Source organism: Callorhinus ursinus, unplaced genomic scaffold (genome assembly GCF_003265705.2).
Source record: "Callorhinus ursinus isolate GAN/ISIS: 27379988/994484 unplaced genomic scaffold, GSC_fseal_2.0 scaffold6, whole genome shotgun sequence".
Classification (NCBI taxonomy): domain Eukaryota; kingdom Metazoa; phylum Chordata; class Mammalia; order Carnivora; family Otariidae; genus Callorhinus; species Callorhinus ursinus.
The window spans coordinates 67,920,365-67,936,968 of record NW_027397068.1 but is presented as its reverse complement, the minus strand read 5'-3'; the positions used below and the strand labels follow the sequence as shown (position 1 = coordinate 67,936,968).

Sequence of the window (16,604 nt, the reverse complement as noted above, 5' to 3'; positions counted from 1 at the left end):
CCCAAGAAGCAAGATGCTGCTGTTGGAAAGGAGAGGTGGGAGGGCCGGAATTGACTGGTGAGGAGTTCAATCATCTCTGCCTCCCAGCCCGTCATTTCCTTGCCTGGTGGGGGAAAGACAAGTGTTGCTATTTGAGAATTTATGATTTGTGCTGCAAAACAGTGGCAGGCTAAGACTTATTTTTACCCGAAAATGCTTTTAGCCTCTGTTGAGAAGAGCATTGTAACTGTTTGGAGAAGAGAACGAAGAGAACTTTGAAATAAGATTGAGCCTAAACGAGGTGGGTGATGAACAAGCAGCATCTCCGCTGAACACACTGAGACCAGCTCTGCCAATGTTCCCGCACTCCGTACCTGTAAGTACACTTCTTTGCCTCCAAAACAGGAAAGCAAAACCAGGTAACGTTTTGTGTGTGTCCTGGAAACGAAGACACGGGGTGGTGTTTAGGGATAAGCGAAGTCAGACAGACAGGACACGTGCGCTCTGCGTGCGCGGTGCCTTGGATCTGGGGATCGAAGAAGGGATCAATAACAATAAGAGGGAAGAACAAGAAAATTGAGGAAGTAGAGATGACACTTCCTCTTCTTTCGAAAGAGCCTCAGTCTGTGCTCAGCTTCTAATTGTAGTCCTGTGTAGACTGAGCCTCCAGAGCTGTTGGCTGCGTAGAGTGGAATCCCAGCCTTTGCTTCAGTGGATTATGAGTTTTCTGAACTCAGGGATAACCAGCCAGCTCTTGGATTTACTCTCTTTTTCTTGCATGTAAGTAAAATCACTCCTTGGCTGATGTATCAGGCGTCACTGCTTGGCTTTTCAAGGTGGCAAAGCAATTGATACCCTAGCACTCTCTCTTTCAGAATGGTGATGAGTTTTAAAATGTGACTCTTGGGAGATGATATGATGTTGGCTCAGCTCTTCATGAACCTGCTGCTGGGAAGTCCAGTGTTAAAATTACTCTTTAATTCCCTGGGAGAATGGTTGTATACTCATTCTGCTTTTCTCTTTCTTGAATGGATGTGGTATTGACAGGTGCTTGGACTGTGGACCATGGGTTTGTTTTAGAAAAGCACAATTTAGCACTTGTTTGGGTCCTGAGGAATTTGCCTGGGGAAACACTCTGTGGCCACCTTCTTTGGAGAAGCTGGGCTCTTTGTGGAGGATCCCCCTTTGTAGGCAGGCAGCTGGATGGGATTTTAGTCCTAGGAAAAAGTCACAGGCTTGAAATCATACCTGTATATAAATGAGAACTTAGGTAATGTTGGTCCCGAGGTTTTTACCAAGTGCATCTGGAGCATTTGGTTTTCTTTGTGTGTATGGGAAAGAAATATAATTGTAGGAGTCAGAGTTACCACACACCAAGGCATCTTCGACTGTAGTAGTGGATTTTCTTTTTCTGCAGGGGCCCATGTGTTCCTACTATGGCCCTAGGCGGTGCACAGTCATAGACAGAGTCTGATTCCTCTACCACTCATTATTTTACATAGAAAATAGGAACAGAAAGAATACAGGTTTCTTTCATGCAGGTGAGGAGGGAAGGGACTTCAGTGTATGTATCTGTTAAGGTACTCATCCTTTCATCGATATTCGAATTGTCTTCCTTTCCTTTCCTTCCTGTATCAAGAGTCTTTTCTGGGGAGGGTGTGTGTGTAAATTATTGCAGGCAAGCGGCATTAAGCAAATGCACATCAACTGAGTCTGGAAAAAGGAAGTTCTTTCCTGTGGTAGTTTTCTGTGGCAATAAGAGATAAGAAGTTACTTCATGATGATTGCCTGAGACTTTCCTTTTGACACGGGGATCCTTCTTCAACAGCTCACTTCTGCTTTCCAGCCAGCATGGAGGCTAGGCTGTGGGGACTGGTAACACCAACATGGGTTGGCAATTTGCAAGTGTGTTTCATACGGCAAACAGTATGTGAAAATGAAGAAAATTCTAAACAATGAGCTCTCGGTGTCGAAAAAAATCCGCAAAAAAAAAAAAGTTCCTGTACACTGAGTGCTCAAAACAGCGCCTGCCACATAGTATGCTCTCCGTCAGCTTTTTGTCGAACAGATAAATAATGGGGATTTTCCCTAAGGCGAGTGTGGTAGGGTGGCTTTTGCTCTCTCTCTGTTACTCTTGACACTTAAGGAAAGGCTTGTTGGAGGTTAAAGTGGAGCGAGAGAGGAGGAGAATATAAAGGTGAGAAGAGAAGAAAGGGTATATAGAAATGAGATGGAAAGAAGTGGTGATGGAGATACGAAGCCCTAAGGGTGGCGATCTGGTGGTGATGGGGGTGGTGGTATAGAGTTGGAGCTGGTGGTGGTGGTGATGGTGGCGGTGATGGTGGGGGTAGACATGGCGGTAGAGTGGAGGTGATTCTGGGAGAGCAATATTGACATAGCCAGGAGAAAACGTAAACATGGGGTCAGACCCATCTGTTCAAAATCTATGAGCTCTGGACCTGTAAGGTGGTGATTATAACACTCTGAGCTTTCGGGGTTGTTTGTGAAGGTCACAAATCCAACTGCCCACAGTCTGCTACTTCTCGGGTCTTCACTAAATGGCAGTTGTCAATGTATTTTCTTCAGCTTTCAAATCATCACGGCCACCTTTAAAAATTTAGCCACCAATTTATATTTTCCTCTTTATGCTTTTCAGTATTTTCTAAATTATGTAAGTAAGCATGATTCTTTTAAAGAATTTTGTATTAAAAATAAATGTTATGAGCCCAGTTATCAGGATGGTTAAGCACATGACCGTAGATCTATATAAAGGAATACCATCAATCCAAGGATGTTTATGGAAATATTGTCATTTATGAATGCTAAGTAAAAAAAACAAAACAAAACAGAAGCACAACTGTTTCACTTATGTAAAAATGTTGTAGAGAAGCAAGATTGAGGTCAATATGCTAAAATGTTACTATATGATTAGTGGATTTATAACGGATAGTTATAGTTGTCTTTGTACTTCTCTATTTTTTTTCCAAGTTTTCCACTAATGGAGCATATCTGGGCTACCTTAGTAATCTGAATACAAAATAAATGTTGAGTTAAAATAAGTGAACAAAAATTTAACCCTCTTGTATTCTTCCACCAAAAATAAAACAAAAGCAGCTTCTTAGATGTAGTGTGCTAATGTTTGTGGTTCATTGCAATCCAAGAAATGACACAATTTATGTTATTTAATGTTTGGGGATTCCTTTTGAGATGAAGACTGGTATGGAATCATGTGATAGCTCTAACATGAAAATAAACAAATAAGATCCCACTTGGGGCTGATTGGTCTAATTAGTACCTAGCATCACATTAAAAAAAAGGGGGGGGTTATTTTCTCTGGATGATTTATAATGGCCTCTAAACCTGTATTGGATGACTTTCTAGCAAGTTCAACAGTCAGTTCCATAGTTAATAGCTCTAAATTACGTTTAGGCTTCCCAGCATAAGGGTAATTACTTTTTTAGGGCATGCTGACTTATCTTTATCATCTTGGCATACATAGGGAGAGATTGGAAAAACATTTTTGTGAAATCAAGACATAATTCTTGTTGTTAGGATCTTGGCCATCTCATCTCATAGTGCCAGTGACAGCCTGTCACCCTGGAGGAGTCCCTGATCAGATGCTAACCCAGGATCAAATACTTGGGCTCCTAGGTTTTGAGCTACTCTCCTTGTCTCCGAAATGAGCAAGTGAGAGATATTTGCCAAAGAGGCAAACTATGAACAAATGTGAGCAAAAGACAGGGCTCTCAAACTAGCCATTGAAATAGAAGTAGTGGAAAAGTGAAATTTAGCCAGTTTAAACTCACCCCCAAATTACTAGAATGTGGATAAGCCCTCGCAAAAATGTCTGAATACATTACTGAGAGTGCGTTAAAGTTAGAAACGAAAGAATTAATCCAACAGACAAGAAACCTCCTGCCGAAATAGCCCAGGGTGGAATATGACTTGAACTAGAAATAGCACAACAGAGTTGAATAGAGAGTCCATGGCATTTTTGAAATATTGCATGTGTGGGGCCCTGAATAAAGACCAACAATATTACTGAACACCTGCTATGTTCCAGGCTCTAATAACCAGAGCTTTTACTAGTACATGAACAATTTCAGTCACTTCTCAAAGCAATCCCGGGAAACGGGAGTTGTCATCTCCATGAGCCCGATGTCCAGAGAGGAAAAGTACCCTGTCTAAACCCCCACTCGAGGCAGGGGCAGAGAGGGGGTTCAAACCCAGATCTTCGCGTGTGTCTCCCCCGTGGCCTGGCTACTGTGCCCCAGGGCCCTATGCTGTTTTCATTCACATTAGAGATTCTCTTACATCAGCTAGTGGTTTGAGGCCAAGACTTGGGAGGCAAAGGGTGGGTCTGAGCAGATGCATTGTCTTCGAAATCTCTTTAAGCAAAATTCCTTTCCATTTCCTGACTGAGGAGGTAATGAAAAAGACTTTTTCTTTTTTCTTCCGGGAACTTCCCATGCCCTACAGGAGGGCACCTATGGTTGTCACCATAGCCTGCTTTCTAGGTGGTCCGGTGGTATTATGTAGGGACTGCTACTCAACCAGAGGGGGAAGAAAGGGGCCTGGGGACCATCTTAGGACCATCCCTGGGTAGTCCGCAACCCCAAAGGCACACGACAGTTTCATCACTGCAAGGATCCTCCTTGTGGCCCCTTTATAACAATATCTTATCTAATCTGAAAACATCCAATTTGCATTTTGAGTGTCAATGGACCCATACTGGTGGGGCTTTATATTAGGCTCTACGTATTAGTGGGAACAGCATAGGTCCAGGGGTTAGGAGACCGGGCTGCCCGTGACGTATGACAGTTGGGTGCTACCAAGCAAGGCATTTAACTTCTCCACACATAAGTCTTCTCGTAAAGACTTCTAATAAAAATTCCCAACCAGTATGCTTTCTGGTGTGGAAGAAAGGAAAAACGTTATAAGCCAATGGGGCCTTCTGTCTTCATTCCTATTCCAGTTTCTTACCATGTAGAGACTCCTTCGGCATACGAGAGTTTTACTGGCAGAAGAGGATTAAAGGTAGTAGGGGGTGTTATTGGCTGAATTTGTGCCTCCCTCCCCAAAGAAGATATGCGGAAGTCCCAACCCCCAGTGCTTCAGAATGTGACCTTATTTGAAAATAAAGTAGTTGTGGATGTCATTAGTTGAATTAAAGTGAGGTCATAATGGATTGGGCCCCTAATCCAGTATGACTGATGTCCTTACAAGAAGGCAGTCCTGTAGAGACAGACACAGGGACAGCACATGATGATAAAGACAGAGATTGGTGTGACATAGCTGCCAGCCAGTGATGGCCAAGGAACTGCCACCGGCACCAGAAGTCTAGAAAAAGGCAAGGAAAGTTCTCCCCTGTGGTTTCAGAGGGAGCATAGCCCTGCCGACATCTTGATTTCTGACTTCTGGTCTCCAGAACGGGGAGAGCGTAAATTCCTGTTGTTTTGAGCCACTCAGTACTGGTAGTATTTTGCTACAACAGCCCTAGGAAACATACGACGGGAAAGAATAAAATCATTTTAAGTGCTAGTGATACACTCATCTGCATTTGCTGGCGAGTACTTCTAGGGACTAAATCCAGAATGACTCATTTCTGTGACTTTAACCTGTGGCACAGGGCCTCCAACAGTGGAGTCACTTCCTCATTGAATGGGAATGAATAAAGACACTAAACAACGAAACACATTTACAAAATGAAAATCAGGCTATTGTGAAATCTATAAAAGGGCATCTTTTCATAAATTGAATCTAGCTAGGGACTCCAGATTATTGTACCAATGTGGTCATTTGCTAGATACAGAACATTGGTTGTCTTGGGAGGATATTTACTTCCTCAAGTTGTATATTGGAAGAAAAGGTTAAATATTCTGACTTGGAAAATAATGCAATGTTATGGTTCTTTGATCCCAATATAAAATCTAAAACCTTAAGCGTATAGCAAATAGAAACTCCCCAACTAATGAGCCATCAGGTCATTAATTAATCTAAAATGGTTTAACCTAAAATTATTGAGTCCTTTGATACATAAAATTAATTTGGTACCTGCCTAGCTATTTTAATGCCAGCGTGAGAGTCAGGATTTCAAGCATATTCTTGGGTTTCTCTGCAACATAAGAATCTCTTAAATCCTCTTTTCAATAGAGTTTAAATTACCCTAATTCTTATTACTATAATTACCTCTAGCAGAACAACATTCTTTTAGCAGGAAAACATCATGTATGAGGCTAGTCATTTAATCTGCACAAAACTAAAAATATATTTTTGATTCCTTTTATTTATTTATTTTTAAAGATTTTATTTATTTGAGAGAGAGAGAGAGAGAGAGTGCATGTGTGGCCAGGGAGGGGCAGAGGGAGAGGAAGAGAGAATTTCCTTCAGACTCTGTGTTGAGCACAGAGCCCGATGGGGGCCTGGATCTCATGACTCTGAGATCACGGCCTGAGCCGAAAACAAGAGTTGGAAGCTTAACCGACTGTGCCACCCAGGTGCCCCAGGTTTCTGTTTTTGTTTTTTTTTTTTCTTCCCTTTTTAATTGATCCATATTCAATTTTCTTTAAACTTGTTATTCATTTTATATAATCTCTTTCAAAATGCTCGACAGAAATTTGTGAAATTCTATTTCAACTGTGAGCAGGGCAGTTCTTTTTTTCCTATCATGAAGGAAAATTCTTTCTTAGGAGTATTATGCACTGATCTCTAATGTCAGAGAGAAAAAGAACATTTATCCACTTATGGGCAAATGTATGTATTGATACTGAGCCCTGGTTTAAAATAGGAAAATACAGACCCCTCAGAAAGGAGAGAAATGAAGCTGACTCAGAATATTTCCCAGGAATCTCACTTTAACATTGTTCATTCCTATAGAATGTAATTCAGTGTCTGTGTCACAACTCACTTGGCTGAACTTACACTAAGTCATCTTTTAAGGAAGAAACCTTTGATCTTTTCAAAAATTGAGCCAAAGCCTATCAACATGAAAACCATAGTTTTTAGGCTACTTGTTCATGATCATTCTGTTTGGATACCTCAGAGCATAGCACAGTGAGTGTTAGGGAAGTTTTGCAATAGTTTTTATAGTCTGATGACCATATATAGTCTCATTAATTTCTTGAACACGTTTGAAGTGTTGCTCTTTTAGCAAATTAATGGTTGCAACAAGAACATTTTATTAATTCACTTAAAGGGCAGTTCAGTTATAACAATCTTGTTCTTTCCACGTGTTGAACTCTTGAAGCAAATTTTGCTAAAATCCTTATTTTCTGGTTCCTTGTTGGGCCATAAACCCCAAACTCTCTTGCCATCCAGACAAAAAAGGAAAGGTACATAATCGTTCTCACTAGTGAGTGTGGATGTTAATCATGTAATGGGATAGGAGCCCCTTTTTGAATATTCAACTTTCACCACACGCCTATTGAATACCTAATATTTTCCAGGTGTTTCGCTGTAAGAGAACGAACAAGATTACCTTTCAAGTGCCCTTACAGCATATGAATTAACACTACCTTTTCTTGGTCAGATTTGGTTGCAGCCATCTGTCAGAGAGAAGGATCTGAACTTGACCTCTCTTGGTCAAATGTGGCCAAAGTCTTCCAGCTAGAACTAGATTTCACCCTGGAACACAAGCTACCAAGATTTCCCGTAGCTGGATTTTCAACTTGATTAATCAAGTAGAGCTGCTTTTGCGTAGGTAATGGGGACTTCAGAGGGAATTGTCAAGTAAGGTTTGAGCTAGGCACAAGAGTACCACTTAGCTTTATTTTGTGAACACTCGGAAACATTGCACAGTTCCGTACAAATCATTTGCCTTGGGAGGAACACCAGACCCCAAGCTATTCTGAGCCGGGACGCCAGCAAGCTAGTATGAGGAGAGAGACACCAGAGCATTTATCAAAGCCGAGTTAAGTGAGCAGAGCAACTAGGCCTCGGGGATTCCCTCTGAGGTGACTTTGCTTTCAAATTTTGGTATTCTTCGTAACAGCAGCGTTCTAGACATGGGGTATGGTCATTTCTGCTTTGCGTTAAATACTTAACTCCTGTGTGCTTTGCATTGGGAGCAAATTAACAAGAGCTTCCTCTCTCAATCCTGGATGAGTTCGGGCATTGAGTACCTCTGTCTATGCCCCATGGGCTCATGTTTCTTACCATTGCTCTCAAAGTCTCCACTTGGGTCAAATCTGGGGTGCTTGTCTGTACTCCTCCTCCTGGATTCAGCATCTTTCAGGATTGATCACGCACCCTAATTATCACTTCTGTAGGCCTCAGGATTTTCTACCACTTCTACCTCAATGCCCTATACTCTCTCTCTCACTCTCTCTCTCTCTCAGATTTCTCCCTAAGCCTTTCTGCCAACCATAGCATCTGATCTGATTTACTTCTTGGTTTTCTGTCTTGCTGTCTCTAGAGTTTCTCTCTTGGGGATTTCTCTGACCTCAATTCTCTTCAACTGTTGTTTCACAGAATGATTGGAAAACCCATCTTTCCAGTCTTGATCTAACTCTGGTTCCCCATTCAGTTTCCTCTTGCTAGCAGGGTTATGCATACGCACTGACATTATTGTCATGTTTAAAACCGAATTATTACCCAACATTAGAGAATGTTCTCCTTAGACTCTCCAGGGAATGCATGGAGAGTTGATCAAAACAAATGAACTTGGTGAGGTATAATTTTTTAAATTCTCTTCTTCCCTCATTTAGGGGTTCACAGCCCTTTTCTCCGGTCATACTGTATTATACATTAATATTGTGTGCTTGTGCCTGGCCCTGGGTCAAGTTAGCTTTGGTGTCTGATACTTCTCTTCCTGGCTGACTGGTCCTTCAAGTAAGAAAAAACTTTCTTCTTTTTCCCTACCTGTTCACCCCAATCAGTAGTCCCCAGGCAATCTTGACTGTGGCCAAATATCTTTTCTTTTCCCTGTCCCCAGTTTCTGTACTTCTTTTTCATGATTATTCAGGCACCTTGGACTAATCTCTCTGCTGAGCTCTACCCTTTGTTTGACTCTTCAGCTTGTGCCAGGTCTCCTGATGTAAAAGAGAGATTCTGTGATTCTTTGGCTTACTTGAATGTCTTACATCCCCTGGGGCTTTGAGTAAGTATGACAAAAGCTCAGGTTTAGTGGTCTTTTTATTATGCAGATATTTCCATTGAAAATCTGCTCTATTCTCTTGAAGAGCCTAGAGAAGTGTCACATAATTGATATTTCGGTGTCTGTATTTTAGGATTGGGCAAGTAGGAAGCTGTTTTCTCAAAAATAGTTTTCTAACTTTTGTGTTTGCTTTTGTTTTTGTCCTATTCTACCCTTGGGAGACCTCCTTCTAAATCCTAAATGCTTGTTCACATGGAAGCTCTGAGGTGCGTCTGCTTTACAATCTACTGAGTGTGTGTGTTTATTTTCTTATACTGATACAAAGACTTTGTGCTGTCTGTACGTGGGGCAGATAGTAACACACCCATTGAGGAAACTGAGGCTCAGAATGGTTCGATGGTGTGTCCAAGCCATGCTGTTAGTGAATGGCTGAACTCAGTCTTGAACTCTAGCTGACTGTCTCTCATAGGAGGTTTGTTTCCCCTTTATAGAATTCTATTGCCTGGCCTTCATCAATAAGTTGTCTCTACTGATTTATCATCAAGGTGAAGTTTGAGTTTAAATCTCATCATCTTCTGCCCCTCGATGTCTCCCAGCCTGGGTTATCCCATTGGGCATGTGCTCTTAGCCTTACACTTGTCTGGGTTGGGAGGCCCCTACTCACCTGTCTCAGATGCCCAGTGTTAATGCTTACTGCATAGAATCAGACGCCAAACCTATTCTAGTTACGAGGGAATTTAGACTCCGTTTACTCTACCACTGCCACCTTATAGATAGGGAACTGAGGTCCAAAGAGATTCTGTGTTTTCCCAAATGAGCGAACGCTCAGTTCACTGCCTGGATTTCCTTAGTCCTAGATGTTCTTCACTGTTAAATCTGGGTTAAAATGAATACCTTTTTGGAAGGGAAAGCTCTCTAAGTTGATATGAGTTACTAACACCAGTGTGAGAATTAGCCAATCAGATTCTTCCAAGTGAGTGCTAATTCAGATTGCCGAACCAGCTGGCCCACACATCCAGCCTGGAGCTGATAAATGCCTGATCTAGATCTTCTAAATATTAACTGCCGAACAGAAAAGGCTGCCTCATTTATTTTTCAGTTCTTTCAACTTTTCTCATTTAAAATGTCTTTCTAGTTAAAGAACAATGCGTATGAGACGGTAGATTTACTTTATTTTATCCTTCTTCTCTTCTAAAACTCTTTTCTGTCAAGGTTTTGCATGTACAAGGTTGAGGGGGCAGTCTGTGACCGAGGAAAAATTGAAATGAATTGGCTTGTATGAGGATGCAGCCCATGACTTTAGTTTCAGTAACATTCTGAAGACCATCAGAAAATGAAGCCCATCTAGTTTTGGTGTCCTTGGATAGGATACAGACCTGTGTTTCCACAGGTAGGAGTTAATGCATTAGATCAAGTTTCCATTAGATCAAGTTTCTTTCAAGTCTCCCTAACCACTGTCCCCTCGAAGGTCCCCACAAGGCCTGCTTCAAGGTCAGCTGGGTATCTAGATTCTGTAAGCCATTCTGGGGACATCCCAAACACACATTCCTTTACTGACAGCTTTTCCTGATCCTGCAGTGCACCCTTACTACAGAGCCCTCTATCCAGTCTCCCTTTCTCTCTTGTGTCTCCCTCATTAAACGACAACCTCTTTTAGGCTCTGAAGGTATGTGTACTGACTTTTTACCTGCTGGTTTATCTGGTGATTTGGAAGTCTGCACAAGATGGAGGTGGAGAAGGGCACTCTTAATTGGCATAGAAGAGGTGGGAATTCAAACAGAACCTCCACAAAATGCTTGAGTCTCTGGAGAGAATCTCTTCAAACTTTTTCAAGATTTTTAAATCAGAAAGTTTTTATTTTTATTTTTTGTTATTTATTTATTTTTAAACACTTATTTGTTTGAGAGAGAGAGTGAGAGCAGGGTGGGCAGAGGCAGAGGGAGAGAGAGAATTTCAAGCAGACTTCCCGCTGAGTGAGGAACCCCACACAGGGCTAGCTCTCACCACCCTGAAATCATGACTGAGCTGAAATCAAGAGTCGGAGCTTAACTGACTGAGCCACCCAGGTGCCCCAGAAAGATTTTAAATACATACACAAAACAACCAATTTTAATTTCTTGATTTATTAAGCTTAGGCTCTCAGAGAAGTATTTGTCATTCACAGGCTTTAATCAGAAGTTGCATTTGCTTCATAAAAAGTTATCTATAGGCCCGATGTCTTGCAGGGTCTGAAGTAGGAAAATGCCATGGTCCCTGGTTTTTTAGTTGCATTTGTCTAAATGTGAATTAATGAAATTGTAGCAGAATATTCTTGATGGGAACTGTGTCTTTTCCATATGAAAATAAAAGATTCTTTTATTAAGGTTCACCTTTAGCTAATAGACTGGAAAATGCTGAGTCAAACTTCAGTACTAAGCAAGGCTATTTTTGCCCCTGGAAGTCTTGGAAGCAACGTGTAATGATAAAAGTCAAGATGTAATCAGCACATAGGAAGCCTGGGTCCATGGCTGAACATACTCTTTAGGGGCCCTGTCAGAGAAAATTCTCGGATCGGTTTTAGAGTTGCAACCAGTAGAACTTTCTTGGGCCAAGCGTTTGTTGAAAGAGAGGCTGTAATTTTAAATGTCCTGTTGGTATTCTGTTAAATGGAATGTTGTTTCCCATCCTATTTTGTTTTGAAGGAGTGGTTTGAATTGGATCTCTTTTGTCCCATACTTAAAAAAAATTGGATTCTGCATTTGTTGTTATTGGTTATTGATGTGTTATATCAGGGAAGATTATCCCTACGAGGAAGTCTTCTATTCTGGTAGACAATATGGAATTTCTCACCCTACGCATACTTAGTCTTTTCATTTTCTTCTTGCCCCGGGGAACAAGAGCGTGCTCCTTGCCACAGAGGTATGTTGTGCTGTAATTCTTACAGATGGAAGCTTCAGGTTAGCTAGGAGCTAATAAGAAATTTTTTTTTTAAAGGTTTTATTTATTTATTTGAGAGAGAGAGAGAGAATGAGAGAGAGAGCACGAGAGGGAAGAGGGTCAGAGGGAGAAGCAGACTCCCCGCTGAGCAGGGAGCCCGATGCGGGACTCGATCCCGGGACCCCAGGATCATGACCTGAGCCGAAGGCAGTCGCTTAACCAACTGAGCCACCCAGGCGCCCGCTAATAAGAAATTTTTAACAGCATGCACTCCAGAGCAGGGCCAGAAAGTGCTCTGGAGTTTGCTGAGTGGGAAACAAAGATTCAAAACTGAAACTGATTCTGATCTGACCCAAGACTATACATTCCCTTGATATCAGGAGATCTCTTAATTAGCATAGAGTTGTCTGGGAATCTATTCTTTTCCTCATTTGCTTCCTCAAGCTTTGGAACCATTTGAATATAACAAGGCTGGTGCAGGCCTGTTAGGCGGTCAAATGGGTAGGGAATCCAGTAAAAAATACCCCATTTTCTTTTTTTGCATGACCGATCTAGTAAGTCATGACAAAGTTGCTCATGTGAATAGTTAAAAATATTAGTCATTTTACAAGAAGGCAACTTTAAACTTTTTTTCTGTTTCCCAGAAAAATTAAAACCTAAACTAATATCTTTTTGTGCAGTTTGGTATCGAAGATTATTTCTTTTTTTTTTTTTTTAAAGATTTTATTTATTTATTCATGAGAGACAGAGAGAGAGAGAGAGAGAGGCAGAGGGAGAAGCAGGCTCCCAAGGAGCAGGGAGCCCGATGTGGGACTCGATCCCAGGACTCTGGGATCGTGACCTGAGCCGAAGGCAGACGCTTAACCATCTGAGCCACCCAGGCGCCCGAAGATTATTTCTTTCTGTCGTCTTCTGGGATTTATGCTTAGTAGCCTTGAAAAGAGATTTAAAATTGTTAGTATTTATAATAAACTAGTCGGTATTTTAGGTTGAGTATCACTCCATATCATGTTAATCAATCATAAAGCATATTTTGGAATTCCCTAACCAGATTATTATTTACTTGGCTGTGTTTCGAATCATTCAATAGCGTCGAAGGCTTAAGTTGCTTAATTTTTCTAAGATGAAATCAAGAGTCTAGCATGATAAAGTGGAATGGGAACCTCAGATAGCATCCGGCATCAACTTTCAGATTTGAGACAGAAGAACCTGAGGCTGGAGAGAATGGGAGTCTTAAGTGAGGTCACAGTGCTAACTTGTGGCAGAGAGAAGAGAGGAAGAAAGAAAAGTTCCAAAGTTAGGCAAACTTCTTCACTGAAGGATTTTGTTGAGGGTCACTGGTAAGTTTGTTGCAGGAATTCTCCGCCTTTAGTGCCTCTGGTTCTTGGTCACGCAGCTTCGAAGAATGAAGAGGTGGACCGGATGAAGAGTGGTGGGCAGAGAGCAAGTTTTATTGAGCAATCGCACAAAGCTGCCGGAGTCGGAGGGGAGCCCGAGAGGGTTGCCCCAGGAGTTTCTAAGTTTTGGGATTTTTATGAGATCTTTTGCAGAACTATCTTAAGCAATCAGGGCGTGCTGAGTCATGCCAGTCAGGGCTCTGGTCATGTTATCTGTCTACCTATTAGGTTAATGTCTACGTGCTGATGGTCTTTTTGGGCTGACATCCGGGGGCTATGTCTTAACTGCCCCTTGCCCCTGATAGGGACAAATGCCTTGTGGTTCATTGTCTTATTTTAGGACGTTTTGCAGAAGTCACTTCTGGAAAGGCTGCAAAGCAGAATGCTAATGCGATCCTGTTTAAGCTGCAAAACAGGATGTTAGTGCTGTTTTATTTTAGCTGTCTGGACTCTGTATCTTCTTGTTGGGGACCCCGGCCTTGACTACCTGACTGTCCAACTCACTCCTAACATGCTGACGGGTGTTGTACATCCCCAACGTGGAGAAAATTTTTAATTGTAGGGATTTTTTCTTTAAGATTTATCTCTCCATTTTTAGAGAGAGAGAGAGAGAGAGAGAGAGAGAGAGAGAGAGAGAGAGTAGGGGGAGGGGCAGAGGGAGAGAATCTGTTAAGCAGACTCCCTCCCCCCCGAGTGAGGAGCCCAGTTTGGGGCTCAATCCCACCACCCATGAGATCATGACCTGAGCCGAAACTGTGAGTCGGAGGCTTAACTGACTGAGCCACCCAGGTGCCCCTAATTGTAGGGAAATTTAATAAGCTGCTTTCCCCAATTTATTGGCCAAGGAACACCTTCCTGGCAGAACTGAGGAAGCGGAGGGCTCATTAACCCTGCTTTAGAAATACTGGTCTTTACCTTACTCCACCCTTTAACCAAAATATGTATTTTTTTTCCAAGTAAAACAGTCTTTTTTTTTTTTAAAGATTTTATTTATTTGAGAGAGAGAGAATGAAATAGAGAGCATGAGAGGGAAGAGGGTCAGAGGGAGAAGCAGACTCCCCGCTGAGCAGGGAGCCCGATGCGGGACTCGATCCCGGGACTCCAAGATCATGACCTGAGCTGAAGGCAGTTGCTTAACCAACTGAGCCACCCAGGTGCCCCTTAAGTAAAACAGTCTTAACAGCAGTAATTTCACATTTTGTTGGCCCCATTGTTCTATATCTAGGGGAAAAGATATGGGGATGTGATGGAAATAAGAACAGTAAGTGACTCTGGAATTGTTTTTGTTCTGAATCTCAGGACATGAGTTAGATTTAAATCCTAAAAAATGAATTAACTGATAAGGGAAGAGAAGCTTCTTAACTTTCAGTAGGTAAACCATAAAACAAAGGCAGAGAATCAGCAACGTTTTGTTGCAAGGAGAACAAAATTCTTAAATGATATGAATACATATGGAGGCATAAAAGATGAACCTCATCTTGCTTCTTCTAACTCAGCAAAGCCCTCCAAATTAATTTACAATTGTGTCAGTAAGAAACTATAACAACTACTTTATATGAAACTAAATATATTCACTTAAATTAAAAAAAGGACATCCAAAGGAAACATTCTTAAACATTTAAGCCATTTTTAGTCAATTTAAGTCAAAATTACTAGACTGAACAGAACTCATTAGAAACTTTTATTATCCTCTCCCCAGGAGCATGTTAGAACTCTGAGGACAGAGATACACGTTTGTTGTCCACTGTATGTATTCCCAGTGCTTAAAAGAGTGGCACAAAGCAGATGCTCAGTAAATATTTGTTAAATAAAATAGTTAATTTTATTAACTAGTTATTCTTTATTGATAAAGTAATGCAGACATTCATTCAAAAATTTACACATTATGAAAGAACACAGGATGAAAAGTTACATTTACTCCTCATCCAGGATTTCCAGACTCCCACCATAGAGGAAACCATGGTAACCAGTTCGCATAATGTTCTTCTAGAATGTTTTATGCATATCTAAGCATACATACATATATGTGTATATGCACATATACATTTATATATATGGTTGTTTTTAAACAGGTAGAGGCACACTATATAGATTGTTCTACATGTTGATTTTATTCAATTAAATATCTAAATGACATAGTTTTTTTTTAAGATTTTATTTATTTGAGAGAGAGAGAGCACATGAGAGGGGGGAGGGTCAGAGGGAGAAGCAGACCCCCTGCTGAGCAGGGAGCCCGACGTGGGACTCGATCCCGGGACTCCAGGATCATGACCTGAGCTGAAGACAGTTGCTTAACCAACTGAGCCACCCAGGCACCCTAAATGACATAGATTTTAAGAATTGCTTCCAATAAATGAAAAACTATATAACACTGACATTTTAGTTTTCATTTCTTGATGATTTCATATGTTATAAACCATTTGTGTTTCTTTTCTATGAATTGCCTCTAAGTTCTTTGTCAATTTTTCTATTGATTTAATGGTCTTTTATAACTGATTTGTAAGAGGTCTTTATATATGAAGGAAATGAGCTCATTGTCATATGTGTTGAAATATTTTTCCCAGTTGATCATTTGTCTTTTGACTTTGTATGGTATTTTTTTCTGTGCAGAAAAATAGTTTTTATGTAGTCATATTCACTAATCTTTTTGGAATTTGGGTTTTGTGTATTGCTTAGGAAAGCTTTCTCATCTCCAAAAGGAAATAAATTCTCCTAATTTGCTTCTAATAGTTTTATTATTTTCTTATATACCCAAATCTTCAACTCACATCAAATTTAATTTGATGAAAGATGGCTTTAGTAGATGTTTTCCTCATGGCTCATAGGTTAATTGAGCCACATAGCTAAATTGTAATGTATTTAAGCATTCATTTAAAAAAATTTAACTTTGCTATTAAGGAAAATTCCACACTTCTAAAAGTCGATAGTGAAGAGTGAGAAAGATGACCTGATAGACAAGATTTTGACATTTTTGACCTTATCTAAAGACTGGAAATTTTCATTTCTTTCAGTTTAACAACTTTAACTGTGTAGGTTGGAATAACAAGGGTGTGTTATTTAAAACTGATCCCTCACATTGCTCCCAACAAATAAACAACCATTTCCACAAAGGAAAACTTAAAAGTTTCTGTAATTTTTAAACGCTGTAACAGTGATGATCGCAGGGAGCAAAATATAAAACAATATAATTCTATTTCCATCCTTGTTATTCTTCTGTT

General features: G+C 40.8%; 1 protein-coding gene across 3 annotated transcripts in view; it reads left to right on the top strand.

The window, feature by feature from the left end:
* Positions 1 to 612: 612 nt before the first annotated feature.
* The window catches only part of IPCEF1 (interaction protein for cytohesin exchange factors 1), a 180,932-nt gene continuing 164,940 nt past the window's right edge, over positions 613 to 16,604 (top strand). For 2 of the 3 annotated variants that reach the window (XM_025866361.2, XM_025866360.2), the window contains exon 1: positions 613 to 759. In XM_025866361.2, the coding sequence (XP_025722146.1) occupies positions 698 to 759 (62 nt within the window). In that variant the 5' untranslated portion in view covers positions 613 to 697. The remainder of the gene's footprint in view (positions 760 to 16,604) is intronic. The other variant, XM_025866364.2, reaches the window with a different exon arrangement.